At 48.1% G+C, this 15,590-nt stretch overlaps 1 protein-coding gene across 1 annotated transcript in view; it reads right to left on the minus strand.

The window, feature by feature from the left end:
- IKZF3 (IKAROS family zinc finger 3) overlaps positions 1–15,590 on the minus strand; it is a 100,018-nt gene that overhangs the window by 54,149 nt on the left and 30,279 nt on the right. The window contains exons 2-3 of the mRNA XM_015416327.1: positions 11,564–11,809; positions 10,875–11,042 (exon numbers count right to left, since the gene is read on the minus strand). Coding sequence (XP_015271813.1) covers positions 10,875–11,042; positions 11,564–11,809 — 414 coding nt within the window. The remainder of the gene's footprint in view (positions 1–10,874; positions 11,043–11,563; positions 11,810–15,590) is intronic.

Raw genomic sequence — 15,590 nt, forward strand, 5'->3', positions numbered from 1 at the left:
GGAATAGCCTCAGGGGGGGCAAGACCCAAGGATAGACCAGAGCAAGTACGTCGCGCTCTTTGGGGGGTACTGCTGAAGTCAAGATCCTTTAGTTTTGATTTAATTTCTCTGAGCGACTCGTTTAACAATGAAGCCGTTATATCAATCCCCAAGGTTGTTAATTTCTGTGTAATTAGCTTTGATCGACTGCTCTTGTAGGTGTCGCCAGTGTTCCCTCTAAGCTATGGAGTCTTGTGAGCAGAAATTCTACTTTGTGAGCTACTGACATTAAAGTTATGAGCGAGTGATTTGGCTACTGCATAAATTAGTTTGCTCTGGAGCCATCCTTCCTGAGCTAAGACAAAAATGTGTGAGCCGGAGGCTAAAAAACTGTGAGCTAGCTCACACTAACTCAGCTTAGAGGGAACACTGGGTGTCGCAGGGGATTAAATGTGAGAAACCCACTTTATTCATGCTACCACCCTGGGCACTCTTCTTCACAGACAGTTTGAAAGCTGCAAGCCAGGCTCTCTTTTCCATTGACGGTTGGGCAAATTCAACCCTAAGTGCTGTTCCCGCTACACATCTCGGGTCTGCCGCAATTTCCCTCAGAAAAGTGTGTAGGGGTGAGTCAAGGATGTCAGATACACCTTCAATCCACACCGCGCACCCGTAAAGGATCTGCGGGGCAACTTTCGCATTGAAGATCTTAATGGCAGCTGGTACATGTTTAGAACCCTTGGAATAAAAGAATTTTTTAATCGCCTTAATTGTGATATTTGCAAGCTGCAATTATTTTTCCATACAAGAGGCTGGAGCCTGACAATTTCCCTTGCTCCCCCTCTCTCTGGGGAATGACCCACTTAATACCATTCCCCAGGGCCTCTTACTCTCAGGAGCTGCATTTCATGGAGATTAGTGGGCTGCAGTGAAGGGTGAAAAGGGCAGGAAAGTTCCATTCAGTGGATGGAAAATTGAGTCTGGATCCAACCCAACACTTGCGTTCTGCGTATCCACCCCCTTACCACTTCCTTTCCCCTTAACCGAAGACCTTTCCATACGACCTTGACCTTCCCCCCCCAGCACAAGTGACATAAAGCCGTTACCCAATGCTTGCAGGAGACCCAAATATCTGCCCTTCAAAATAGTAGCGCCATTTTCGTTTGATTGTTTCGATGCCTTTTCCTCAAAGCTGTGCTCCTTGGGTGGCAAAATGGCACTTGCCCTGCTCCTTTTGTGGAGAGATCGCATTTCCCCTGCATCTGAACAGCATGTTTTTGTGGATGGGAAAACGCAATCTGCATCCCCCTCTCTCTTCCCCTTGTGCTCCCAAGCCTGTCACATTGTGCTCGCAAGGATTCTGTAACAGCCTCCGTTGGCAACCACGTCCTGAGCGGTTTATGGCCCTTTTACCCTTTTCTCCTGTTTGAGCAGGAAATATAAACAGCCGGGAGAGAAAGTAGTAAATAAATATATAAATGAGACGTGGGGAAGGGCTCCTGGCTAAGTGGTAGAGCATCTGCTTGGCGTGCAGAGTGTCCCAGGTTCAATCCCCAGCATCTCCAATTTAAAAAATCAGGTAGTAGGTGAAGTGAAAGCTCTCCACTGGCACCTTGGAGAGCCGCTGCCAGTCTGAGTAGACAAGACTGACCTGGACCGAGGGTCTGATTCAGTATAATAAGGCAGCTTCATGTGTTTACCTTGGTCCCAAAGTGGTCCTGTGAATTTCATGGCCTGGGCAAGGACTGCCATCCAAGCCTCCCAAGTCCACATCTAACCCCACACCAGTCACCGGTTCTTTCTCTCCCTGCTGTTTTCTGTATGTCAGACAGAGGCTCTGGCCCTGAGCCACTGACTCGTCTTCTTCTTTCTCTCCCTGCTGTTTTAAATGTCTTGCTCAAACTGGAGAAAATGGTATAAAGTCCACAAAGTGGTTGCCGGAGAGCGGCTGTTCCAGGGACCCGGTGTAACATAAGTCAGGAAGTCCCCACCTTTTCGGAATGGTAACCCACAATTCCAAATTGACTTGTTATGGTGAGCCATTCCATTTAGCATTCCACTTGCTACAGTGGCCAACCAGATGTTTTTGGGAAACCAACCAACACAACACAAAGGGTGCAGCTGCCCCCCCATTAACCCCAGGCAAGTGGCAATCCAACATACACAATGGCCTTTTTCACATTACCGTTCTAAACCGATTGTTATTCATTGGGGGTTTCATACAGTAAATTTCCCTCTGTTCATAAGAACATAAGAACATAAGAGATGCCAATGTTGGATCAGGCCAAAGGCCCATCCAGTCCAACACTCTGTATCCCACAGTGGCCAGAAATACCAGTGCCATCAGGAGGTCTACCAGTGGGGCCAGGACATTAGAAGCCCTCCCACTGTTGACCCCCCCAAGCCGTCTCTGAAGCGCTATGGTCATTTCAAACACTGTCGCTTTCCCCCCCACCCTATTTTACCACATGATCTTCCTTGGACTTTTTTCTTTAACATTCTAAGATGAGCACTATAGCGCTAAACCAATATAGCACTGAGGTGCTATAGTGGCATCATTGAGATGCATTGACTCAATGGACTCAATACATCTCTATAGTGCCTGTGATGATTTCATGTTTTGGTGTGTGTGTTTCTTTAAATGTTTAGTGTGACTTCAGTAAAGTAATGAGAGTGATAGAGGGAGATAAGTGTGATGTGATTGGCTGATGACAGAGTGTGGGAGGAGAGATGTCTCTGAGGGGATTCAGTGTTCATGAAGAGACGAGTGTGGAGAGTTTTTTGAGAGAGTCTGTATGACAGAGGAAGCAGTTGGAGTTTAGCCTGTGTGGCTAAATGAAAGAGTTTAGCCTGTGTGGCTAAATGAGAGAGTTTAGCCTGTGTTGCCATATGAGAAAGAGAGTTTAGACTGAATGTCTAAGCCTATCAGAGTTAAGTTTTGGTGTTTGAGAGACTGTGTGTGATGCCAAGCTTTGTCAGTTATGTTTTCTTTCTTCAACATCAGTTCAAAAATATCCAGAAACTTATTTTGTTCTTTTATCAATAAACCATTATTTGTTTAAACTTATCCCAGCAATCAGTACAGTCCTTCCTCAGGGCCACATAGTCCTCTGAAAAGCCCAGACACTGGGTCATTCTAACAAAATAGAGAAATCTGGATTTTTTAATTCCTGGTGGCAGCAGAAATCTACTAAGTTCATGTACACAGAGTGGTTGATAAAGGAGAAACAGTCTCCCCAATAAGCGAGGATGCCACAGTGCCGCTGTAGCACTGGTGCTGCTATAGCAATTTAGCACTATAGCACTCACTTTAGAACATTATAAAAAGTTGCAGCGAAAAAGGGCAGGGGGGAAAGCAGCATTGTAGGAAGCACATTGGACATTTTAAACAGCACACCATAGCGATTCAGAAGTGCAACAAAGGGCTTGAAAATGGAAGAAAGCAGTTTCCCTCAAAAGTGGTTCAACCACGCTTTGGTTACCCAACGCAAGTGGGTTTCTATGAACAGGTAAATAAATTCTGCTGGCAGCCAGTTACTAAAACGGGTCTGTCTGAATTGACAGAAAAAACACATTAGTGCCAGCTAAGCTGCCAATAGTATGGTGTATGTTTCTCTTGCCTGTACATTCTTTCCCTTGCGCTTAATTGCCTCTTTGCTGCAACGCATATCTATCAAGACCACTGGAGGAGTTGCTGTGTCTGGAAGTCGTGGGAAGCTTTTTACCTATTTTGCTTCTGCAGCCGTTAGTTCTCAGCTTAATGCCCGCGCACGGGAACCCACCTAATTGGGTACTACGTGGGGGGGTGTATACGAATGCCCTATAACCTATTATGCGCATAGATCATCCACCATTCCTAACAGTGTTCATGTTACTGCATCTATGGCTTTTCAATAAAAGTAAAACCTTCCTGGAAGCGTGTACTTCATTGTTTTGCTGTGGGTCCTGACAATTAGCAACCAGTTACTAAAACAAGATACAAAGGCAGTTTGAAAAGGGTCAACCTTTCTGTATGGAGGTTACCTTCCAGCCTTTGACCACCCTCTCCTTCTCCGTTACTCCTTCTAATTGCCCCTAAGAGTCTAGAAAACTAACTCTAGTAACCATCCAGGACATGTTTTACTTGATCAACATGTGTATGCAGTATGTGTGTGCGTGTGGGAACTAACCAGTGTATGACATGAAAGGTCCTGTTTCCAGGGTCAGATCTTGGTTTCCAAAATATGAAAGGGAACAGTGGAAACAGCAGGGGTGACCATCAGAGAGGGCTGGCCTGCAACCCACTTTGGGAAGCTTCATGACCCACAGGTTGGGAAACACGAGTGTAAGTGGTTCCCTGCTGCCGGGGGGGGGGGGGGGCTGTGTATCTATATATGCCACCAGTCAGCTCCCTAGAGGAAGGGCAAAGAACCTGCTATACAAAACATGGTCTGAGTTTTGTTCAAAAGCCTGCATGTGGCAAAAGGAGGAAGACTTTGACAGCTCTCGGCCCTTGGCTGAACGTGTGGCTCGTAGCCGGGCAAGGAGAACCAGCCCCAACCCGGGGCATCAGATTGTATTTACTTGGGTGTGTTTGATTAAATCATATTTTGTAAGTTGATTTGATTTCCCATTGTGAGAAAAAAGCAGGCTAAAAATAAATATGTACGTACATAAAACCCTGTCTGTGGTAAGAGGTGGCAGGGGGTACTATAGGATTCAGTCAATTTCACCTCTGTGCCTGATGTAATTGACAGGTCTCTGAAGCAAAGCACAGCCTCCATTGGATTCCTGCCATCTGGGTGAAGATCTAGTATGGGGATTGCCAATGTTCTGTTTGTGGGCCCCATAGAACCTGCCAATGTGGCGCCTGGTGTCCACTTGCTTCTTCCACAAAGCAAAGAACCAATCCAGACTTTCCTCCACCTCCCTTGATCAAGTGGTGCTGAAGAAGAGCCCACAAGGCATCATCGTTCTTGTGGCCCTTTCTTACACACCCAGGGAAATGCTGATTGCCACTTTGGGGCCAGGAAGCCATTTTTCTCCGGGCCAATTTGGCGGGGGATCCTGGAGGTTTTTTGGACATCTTCTGGGCATGGAACAGTGGTCACTTGGGGGTGAGGGGGGAGGTATTGGTGAATTTCCTGCATTGTGCAGGGGGTTGGACTAGATGACCCTGGAGGTCCCTTCCAACTCCATGATTCTATGATACCATGATTCTATGATCGTTGTGCCTTCAGGGATTATACTCTTGGAAACTACTGCCTCCATCATAGAAAGATCCTTGGTTTGAAACCCCTTAAGATTCTGTGAAACCTCCCAAAGTTTTCTGATTTGTCCTAGTTCCACATAGCAGTCATTCTGTTCTGGCACTGCTATATAACATTAAGAACATAAGAGAAGCCAATGCTGGATCAGGCCAATGGCCCATCCAATCCAACACTCTGTTACACAGTGGCCAAAAATACCAGGTGCCATCAGGAGGTCCAGCAGTGGAACCAAGACACTAGAAGCCCTCCCACTCTTGCCCCCCCCAAGCACCAAGAAGACAGAGCATCACTTGCCCCAGAGCCCCTATCTATACCTTGTGGCTAATAGCGACTGATGGACCTCTGCTCCATATGCTTATCTAATTCCCTTTTGAAGCCGTCCATGCTTGTAGCCGCCACCACCTCCTGTGGCAGTGAATTCCATGTGCTAATCACTCTTTGGGTGAAGAAGTACTTCCTTTTATCCGTTCTAACCTGACAGCTCAGCAATTTCATGGAGTGCCCACGAGTTCTTGTATTGTGAGAAAAGGAAAAAAAAACTACTTCTTTCTCCACCTGCTCTATCCTAACATTCCGAAAGTGCTCACACGCTCAACAAGGTCTGTCAGAGTGAAGGGACCTTGGGGAGGAGTCTGCACAGGAGAATGTCTGAAGGGGGCATTCATTCCCTGATGCCCTTCAAGTGTGAGCTCTATGGAAATAATATCTCTGTTTGTATTGGTTTAACCCCAAGGTCTTAGGGTAGGGAAGTGTCAAACTGGAGTCTCGTTTGCCATGAGTTTCTTAATCGTCTTTGGGTGTATACTCATCATCCTGTTCGTCCTGGTTGGGAGGGGGGAAGTCTGAGAGTGTGTGAATGTGGGGATGTGGAGACTGCTTTGCTGGGAATAGCACTAGCTTGTAACTGCGTTTACGTGGGGCCTCCATTCACCGGGGAAGAATGCTTGCTTTGACCTTGAGGGCAGGGCTAACGGTGCATAGTAGATTTTAGCAGGCTGGATTTATTGGTGTAATTGGACTGACCGTAAGGGGGGGTGTCATTTGAATTATGTATAATATCAGAACTGGCACCAAGGGGAGTCAGTTCTGACACAGATCGTCTTCGCTTGAAACATCTTCGTCTCTCAATAAACAAATCACTGCCAAGAGAGTGTTGTTGGGAGTAAGTCTGTTCAGGAGTCTGACAGGAAGAGGGATACCAGCCTGCAGGTGGGACCTGGAGATTCCCCGGAATCACAACTCCTCCCCAGACTACAGAGATCAGTTCCCCTGGAATGGGTTAGCTCCAAAATGGTAGTAAGTGAGGTGAACAACCTCCGACCAGAGGTCTTGGAGAGCCATCAGCAATCATTGGAGACAAGCCTGACCTGGATAAATCAATGGTGATGTCTCAGAGCCCCAAATAGCCAGACTTAGCATCAGGCAGTTTCATGCATGTGATACTGCCAGCCATTTCTTCTGGCTTTTTCCTACGCTCTTTGACTTTGCCACCTTTCTTTAGCCTCCCTGTTTAGATTATATATGGCCGTCAAGAGCTATCAGTTCTTTTTATTTTGCGTATTACTTCGACTAATGCAAATTGCTTTTGCAGCCTCACTGGGACTCAGGCATGTTGAACACCTCGGCACCAACCACTTGGACAGAGCCAAATCTATGCACAACTATAGTTTAGGACCTCATTGAGAGGGTCTGGGAATGCCAAGAAAATTACTGTCAAAATAATACATGATTTTTGGCAGTAGATCAAGATGGGCAGCCATGTGAGTCTGTCTGCAGCAGTAGAAAAGAGCAAGAGTCATGAAAGAAAGCTCACACCCTGCCACAAATGATGTTGGTCTTTAAGGTGCTGCTGGACTCTTGCTCTTTTCTCAGGAGAATGAAGTTTGAGTCCCGTGCCACTTTTAAGACCAACAAAGTTTTGTTAAAGGTGCCACTGGATTCAAACTTTGTTCTGCTGCTTCAGACCAACATGGCTACCCACCTGGATCTTTTCTCCAGTAGTGTGCATTTCCTGGGGACAAGGCTTTTACAGAGGTGGTGTCCCTTTTGTGGAAGTCCATCCCCAGCAAAGCACATTTCTGTCAAACCGTGCTCTGCTTAGTTTGCCATAGATGCTGGGGGGGGAGGGGCACATTCCTGTGGGGAGGGGAGGGGAGATGGTGTAAGTGGGAAACTTTCACTTGTAGAGGCAGTAATTTTCCTTAAGACACCTTCCTCTCACAGAGGGATGACCTCAAGCCTTTCTGTGCCAGCTTACACTTAGATAAAGGGATCATATATTCCCTGGGGGGTGTGTGTGTTTGGCAATGGCTAGCCAGGGCGAGTGTGACGTGTGATTGGTTAGGGAAAAAGGAGTCTTGTTTGAATTATCTATATCTGCTAAGGTACGCACCAAAATCACAAGTTCTAACATGGTTCAGTTCTGCTCTGGATCTTGCATACGTCTCAATAAACGTATCATTGCCAAAGAGGGTGCTGTCAAGAGTAACTTGACCAGGAGTCTGACCATTTCAGAGAATAGCTGTGTTAGTCTGTGGCCGTTTCTGCTCTCTCCTTTTAATCCACGTTCACTGTGGTGCCCTCCAAGCAATTCTGCACTAAAATCGAATCCAAACTTCTTTTTATTGCATTCCCCCCCCCCCCCCTCTTAACTTACATCAGCCCCGTTTCAGCCTGCTGTTGCCCTGGATTATTTGGCGACTGTTTTGCCGTGGACTTAAATTTCCTCAACTCGAGCAGGTAGAGAAAGAGGTACTTTTCTCCCTTTCTCACAGTACAAGAACTCGTGGGCTCTCCATGAAATTGCTGAGCGGTCGGGTTAGAACAGATAAAAGGAAGTCCTTCTTCACCCAAAGAGTGATTAACACATGGAATTCACTGCCACAGGAAGTGGCGGCGGCTACAAGCATGGACGGCTTCAAAAGGGAATTAGATAAGCATATGGAGCAGAGGTCCATCAGTGGCTATTAGCCACAAGGTATAGATAGGGGCTCTGGGGCAAGTGATGCTCTGTCAGCTTGGTGCTTGGAGGGGGGGTCAACAGTGGGAGGGCTTCTAGTGTCCTGGCCCCACTGGTGGACCTCCTGATGGCCCCTGGGATTTCTGGCCACTGTGTGACACAGAGTGTTGGACTGGATGGGCCTTTGGCCTGATCCAACATTGGCAAATCTTATGTTCTTATGTTATGTTCTCTTATGAGCACTGAGAAAATCCAGAATGGCAGGCAAATGCAGAAAGGGTCTGTCTGTAGCAGTAGAAAAGAGCAAGAGTCCAGTAGCACCTTAAAGGTTGTGGTCACACGCGCCAGATAAAGCGGGAGGGAAGCAAGGCTATTTCCTCCAGAGGAACTTGACCCGCAATTACACAATCACACCTCCCTTTGAAGCTGCAGGTGCAGCCCGCCCCTGTGTGATCAGACGCAACTGCTGGTGAGTCAGGGTTTTGGGGGAGGGGTTGCTATTTGTTTCCCATGCACTTAAACGAGGAATCGATGAATCGCACCTCCGCACCGAGGGCTCCCTATGGAGTTTGCGATGATGCACAGAGGTCATTTCGGGGGGGATCGCGGGGGATCGCAGTTCCCCCGGGTGAAGTACGGGGGCGGGGCACATGACGAAGCCCCGCCCCCCGCTTCCAGCCCTCATTCAGCCAGGAGGAGGCAGGAGAAGAGGGAGGGTAAGTTGCTTCCTCCCTGCCTCTCCCCACCCCTGCCTGCCTGGGGCCAGGGAGGGCCTTCACGGGGCTTCCTTGCACTCCCACTGGCCTTGCAGGTCCACCGCCGGGCCCCTCATGGGGCTCGGCAGTGGAGCTGCAAGGCCGGCAGCGGCGGCCGGGACCGTTGGGGGCGGGGTGTGTGGCCTTATGACACACTTCCGGTGATGTCAGGGGGTGTGGCCTTATGACACACTTCTAGTGATGTCAGGGGGTGTGGCCTTATGACACACTTCCGGTGATGTCAGGGGGTGTGGCATATGCTAATGAGTTATCCTAATGAGTTCCCCTAGCTCTTTTTCTACGAAACGACCCCTGATGATGCGCATACTGAGAAGAGGGGGGGAAATAACGGCACGGAGTCAGGGTGGCCTGATCAGACCATCCCAATGGCATGAGAGAGCGCTGGAGCAATCAGACAGGGGAAAGTCCATCCGTGGCTCGTTGCAACCCGTTCACTACCGGATTTTCCCCCATGTCGTTTAACTCTGCTTCTGTGGCAGAGCAGAAAGGGTTGCCGATGGCTGCAGGACGCTTCCCAGATGTTGCCGTCTGATCACTCCCTTTAAATCCGCCCGGCATTTGTGCCTCTGTTGGGTCCAATTGTGTGTACTTCTTCACCCAAAGAGTGATTAACACATGGAATTCACTGCCACAGAAGGTGGTGGCGGCTACAAGCATGGACGGCTTCAAAAGGGAATTAGATAAGTATATGGAGCAGAGGTCCATCAGTGGCTATTAGCCACAAGGTAGAGATAGGGGCTCTGGGGCAAGGGATGCTCTGTCTACTTGGTGCTTGGGGGGGTCAACAGTGGGAGGGCTTCTACTGTCCTGGCCCCACTGGTGGACCTCCTGATGGCACTGGTATTTCTGGCCACTGTGTGACAGAGTGTTGGACTAGATGGGCCATTGGCCTGATCCAACATTGGCATCTCTTATGTTCTTATGTGTATGATCGCAGTCAAAGGCTAACAAAATTTGTGGCAGGGGATGAGCGTTCATGAACCACTGTTCACTGCTTCGGATATTACGTTATGGAGACTCTAAAACTTGACACATGTTAGGGCCACAGTATGTCTTCAGCTGTTCCTGTACTTTGATCTCCTTACTCCCTGGAAGCAAATACCTGGGGGATTACTCATAAACCTTTATACAGGGGTGTCAAATATGCGGCCCGGGGGCCGGATCAGGCCATCTCCTGCTTCCAGTTCTGCTGCTGCTGCATCGTAGCTTGCTTCAGCAGACTCTCTTAATCACTCAGCCATTTCATGTTTTAACCTGGGTCCTGGACTCAGAACTCTGAGCGTGAGACTTCTCTGGTGAATGTCAACAAATCCAAAGTAGGTTTGCAGCTTACAGAGCTAATGTTTTAAGCATGTTTTTATTTTAAATTTAAAAAACCCCTTTGCGTTTGTGTCCTTTATAAAGTTTATATCTCTGCTCCCTAGCATTTCATTTTATAACACACACATGACCCAGCCCAACAAGGTCTCATTTATGTCAGGTCCGGCCCTCGTAACAAATGAGTTTGACACCCCTGCTTTTAAAGGTTCTGAGACACAGAATATATGAAGAAGAAGAAGAGGAGATTGGATTTATACCCCGCCCTTCACTTGGAGACTCAGAGCAGCTTACAAACTCTTTTCCCCTCCCCTCCCCACAACAGACACCCTGTGAGGTGGGTGGGGCTGAGAGAGCTCTGACGCAAACGGCTCTTTCAGGAACAGCTGTGCCCGAGCTTGTGACTGACCCAAGGTCACATCAGCAGGTGCAAGTGGAGGAGTGGGGAATCAAATCCTGCTCTCCCAGATTAGAGTCCGCGCACTTAACCACGACACCAAACTGGCTGAAGAGAGGCTGAAGGGAATGGATCCACCCAGGGAAGTGGATCCACACAGCCTACAGGGGAAAGACGACGCTTCAGAAGTCACTTACCAGAATGTGTCCTTAAGTGACCGGTGAGGGCATCTCTCCTCTGGCAGGCATAGCTGCACAGATGGCACTTGAACGGCTTCTCCCCAGTGTGAAGCTTAACATGGCGGAGGAGGTTGCCCTTCTGAGTAAAGGAGGCCCCACACTGGTTGCACTGGAAGGGACGCTCACCTTCAAGACGACATGCGAAAGAGAGAGGAGAAAGCACTTAATGGTTACTGGCAGGGCTATTTTTGGGCAGGAACGCACAGGAACGGAGTTCCGGCTGGCTCCGGAGTTGGCCACACCCAGCAGGAACTCATCAGCATAATAGGCCACACCCAACAGCAGAAACTCATTAGGATTGGCTACATTAGGGGTGTGTGGCCTAACATGCAAAGCAGTTCCTGCTACAAAATATGCCTAATATGCTAATGAGATGTGCTGTCAGGGGTTTGGCCTAATATGCTAATGGGTTTATGCTGTTGGGTGTGGTCTATTATGCTAATGAGTTCCTGCTGGGCTTTTTCTACAAAAGAAGCCCTGGTTACTGGGAGAGAATTCCTCCCACTCACATGGCTTCGGCCCTGCCTTTCCTTCAAGGAGATCAGGCACATGCTGCTTTGGAAGGTGGCCTTTAGGGCCTTAGACCCTCCTCTGACCAAATGCTTTTGACCCCGCTCTTACCTGGGGAAGGCCTAAAAAGCAATTACCGGTGTGGCTTCGCTTGTGAACCATCAGGACATTGATGCTGACACAGGCCAGTCCACAGATGTCGCAACTCATCTTTCCGCTAGCCGGCCGGATGAGGTCGTAGGGCCCAGAGTGTCTCTCTAGCTTAATGTTTTCGTATTCTCCATAATCTTGCTGGCAGTTATAAAGGATCCCGGGATCTTCTCGGGTTTCCATCGGCTCTGGATTCAAATGGCACTCTTCCTTTTCGGCATATTCACCCTTGACTGGAGATGGGGGCAGGAGGAAGGAAGGCGTGTTAAAAAGGAAAAGAAAATAGGTAGGCAAAAGCCGAGACAGAAGGAAGAAGAAGATGGACACACCGTGTTTCCCTTTGCAAACGGCGTTTAAAACTATTCTAAATCATTCTTTTCTAAGATTTATTTTGTGTGTGTGTGTGTGGGGGGTCTTCTTCCGTATCTCCTTTTTAAAAACTCCACCTACCTGAATTCACAGCATTAACAAAAAGAGAGAAAAGGAGGAAAGAAAGAAAAGTGAACGCAAAAAAGAAAGAGAGGAAGAGCTTTTTCGCACTCGACACTTCTTTTGGCGCCATCCTAAACAGGTTGACAGAGGGTGCGTTCAGATGCGCCATTTGATCTGGTGTCGTGACTGTTCACCAATGGATTTTATATGCACGATCACACAGTCAACATCCCCAGCCATTGGTTTCTGGCTCGAAACCCCTTTTAAACCGGAGTATTTTGTTACCAGGTCCCAAGTGGTGTTTTCTCAGTTCTCCCATTTAAAGCCGCATTTCCCCGGTGTCAAGCCACTTCCAGCCTGCTCAAAAGCTGCCCGAGGCTTCCGCTTTTCACCCACCATTTTTTTTAATGCATCGGCGGTGTGTGCATAGGCAGAGCTCCGCTACCGCGTTTATAAAACCCACATTTAAATGGTCACTCGTTTTAGCGTTTAGATGAGTTTGGGATCTCACGGAGGCCATTTTCGGGTCAGAAGTTTAAATGGAAGTTTTTTGTTGAAGGGCTTGGATTGATTCGCCCTGGTGGTTCTGTGCATGCGCCATGATAGTTTTCCCCATTCTATGGATGAGCGCCTATGTGCATGCGCAAACTGAGAAAAAAATTAAAAACCCGCTGACACATGCTCCCGCACTTCGGTAGTGTAGACACCGGGGAGTGATGTGACTGCACAGTGAGGCAGGATAAGGGAGGTAAGTGTGTTCATGATTATCCAGATCAAAAATAATCGCGTCCGAACCAGACCAGTTTAAACCGCTCTCAGCACACTGTCTGAACACACCCTTAGAATCCTTCTCCGTTCTATTGGGCAGGGAGGGGTTAATCCCAGGAAAGCATTCTCAGGATTGTACTGTTATTGGCCTCTGAGTTGCTTAACGGGGCGGGGGTTGGTGGGAGGGGTAACATCAGCCTGCTACCTAGAGTTGCCAACTTCTGGGTAGTAAGAATTAACCACCAATGGATGTACAGCGTATGCAAGTATGCAAACCACCAAACAAAACTGTACAAAACCAATAGACAGCAAACAGTGTCCTTAAAATGAATTATTATTTTCTATTGCCATCCTTTTTCAAAGAAGTTATCAACCACCCCCTCTTTGTCTCTAAACATAGTCACAAAATGGATGTGGCCTATAGGTCATATTCAGGATATATAAAGAAAAATAATCTGCCTGGGGAAATTGTGGTAAGATTCTTGAAGAGGCATGTGAGGGATGCAATCCTGAAATCAGTATCCAGAGCACCTCTGAAAGCTGGGGAGGATGCTATCAGAACATTGAAAGACATTCCAGGGAGCGGTGGCGCAGGCGGTAAGAGATGCCTGCACGTACATCTGGCTGAACAGCTTCGGTGAGCACCCGGCCCTTTGTCCCAGCTCCCGTCTACCCAGCGGCTTGAAAGCCCATTAAAGAGCAATTAGACTAATGGGTACCTGCTACTAGAGCGGGGGGGCACCTGTCCCTGTGATGCAGTGGCGAGCAGCGAAGTAAAGCAGTGGTCGACGGCGGCGGTGGAGAAGAAATGGTGGCTGGCGAGGAGCAAGCGATCGAAGGGGCCGGACCAGCTGGTCCGGAGGCGGAGCAACGCAGCAGGCCGGAGCCTCATCAGCCAGAGGCCGCAGCAGAGCATGTGCGGAAATGTGGTTGGTCCTGGCCGGAAATGAATCGCTACAGCTGGAATTAAGGGAATTCCAAAAGACCAGCACCAGGAAAGGACGCCGCTGACTACCACCCGCAAGAATAGGACAACAATCAAAGATCCGCTGGAAAAAAAGGGTGCCTGGTAGGGTTGTCACCACCCCTGTATGTTTGTGGCCCTAGGTTAGACTCGGTAAAATGTGATTAGCACGCTCTGTAAGCTGCCTAGAGACCCTTAGGGGTTAGGGCGGGATAACAAATCGAAGTAATAAAATAAATAAGACAAAGAAGAAAGAAATATAAAGACTTAATTCTTTTCCTACAGACAAACGCAATTGGATATAAGTGGTTAACTCCAGAAGGCGTAATCTTCAAAATTAAGGATAAAAAAAGAAAAGATTGACTCTGTTCAAAAAGCCAGGGAATTCTTGGCTTCCGGTTTGGACTTCGCAAATGGCGGACGCATCTTCGGGACGCTCCCGGAGTCGTTTCGCCCACGCGCGGCAAAGGGGGGGAATCCGCACAAGCGGAGACCCTAAGGAGCCCCAGGCAGGATGCTCCGATCCGGGGCATGCAGGAGACGTGCCTCTTTCCCGATCAGATGGTCGGAAAGTGAGGCTTGCCCCATGCCCCAATGGCCCTAGCCGCGGCAGTGCCCCGTACGGGGACTAGCAGAGCCGCCGGTTGTCACCGGGTGATTAAGCGGACGAGCGTTTAAAAGAAGATTTTCGGCTAAAACTGTGAGTTGCCAGTCGAAACGGGAGAAAAAGAATTGACCACGCTCCCCCCCTTTTTCGAAAAACCGCAAGGGAGGAGGGAGGAGATTCCCCGCCCACCCTACGTAACAAAGACTGATTGAACAGGAAGAGAGAGGGGGAGTGAAAATTGAAAAGAGCAGTGTTACCTTATGGTGAATTGTTAGAAGATATACAGGAAATTTCATCTTGTAGTTGCGCGGCACGAACTTTTAAAAAGTAAACAAAAAAACAAGATGTGGAGCCAGAAAAAGTTTCAGGACAAGCCGGCAAAGAAGCTGGGAGGAACTTCCGGTGCTGGCTCCCGCCTCCTGGAGCCGGCTGTCAATCAACAGGAGAGCGAACTTCTGCGCCCTCTGCTGGAGCAAATGCAAAAGGTCAACCAAACTTTGACAAATATGGAAGGTGTCCTCAATACTCAACAGACTCAGTTAAATGACACAGCTAAGAAAATGGAGGAAATCGCGCAAAAGTGCCTGGTCTCAACAGAAGATACTCAAAAGGTCAAGAAAAAGGTGGAAAAAATAGAAAAACACCAAGAGATGCAAGACAAAAAGTTAATGATGCTTCAAATGGAAAAATCAAATTTGACTCTCCGATTTCAGGGCATAAAAGAACTGGAAAAAGAGGATCTCCGAGGTATTTTAGCGGAAGCCTTGGCAACACTCACTGGCTGGTAAGTGGAAAAAATAAGCGAGGAAATGGATCTGGTTTACAGAGCCTATTCCAATTTTACAAGGTTGAATAACCTGCCGGCAGAAGTGGTGGTCAAGTTTACAAAGCAGAAAGTTCGGGATCAAATACTAAAAGCATCTTCATCAATGCCCATGAAGATTGGAGAGCAAACAATCAGGATTTTGAAGGATGTTCCATTTGAAATTCGAATGAAAAGGTAAGCATACAAAGGACTGAACTTATTCTTGCAGAACCATCAAACTAACTATCGCTGGTTGATTCCAGAAGGGCTCACTTTCAAGTTCAAGGACAAAAGAGAGAAGATTGACTCCATCTTCAAAGCTCAAGACTTTTTGAAGAGGCACGCCAGCTCGGAGGAAGCAGCACTCGCCACGGAATTGGACAGTGACAGAGACAGCGGCTCGGAGGGGGAAGTCAAAACCCCGGAAGATAAAGGAGC

The sequence above is a fragment of the Gekko japonicus genome, unplaced genomic scaffold, assembly GCF_001447785.1.
Source record: "Gekko japonicus isolate JY-2015 unplaced genomic scaffold, Gekko_japonicus_V1.1 scaffold875, whole genome shotgun sequence".
Classification (NCBI taxonomy): Eukaryota; Metazoa; Chordata; class Lepidosauria; order Squamata; family Gekkonidae; genus Gekko; species Gekko japonicus.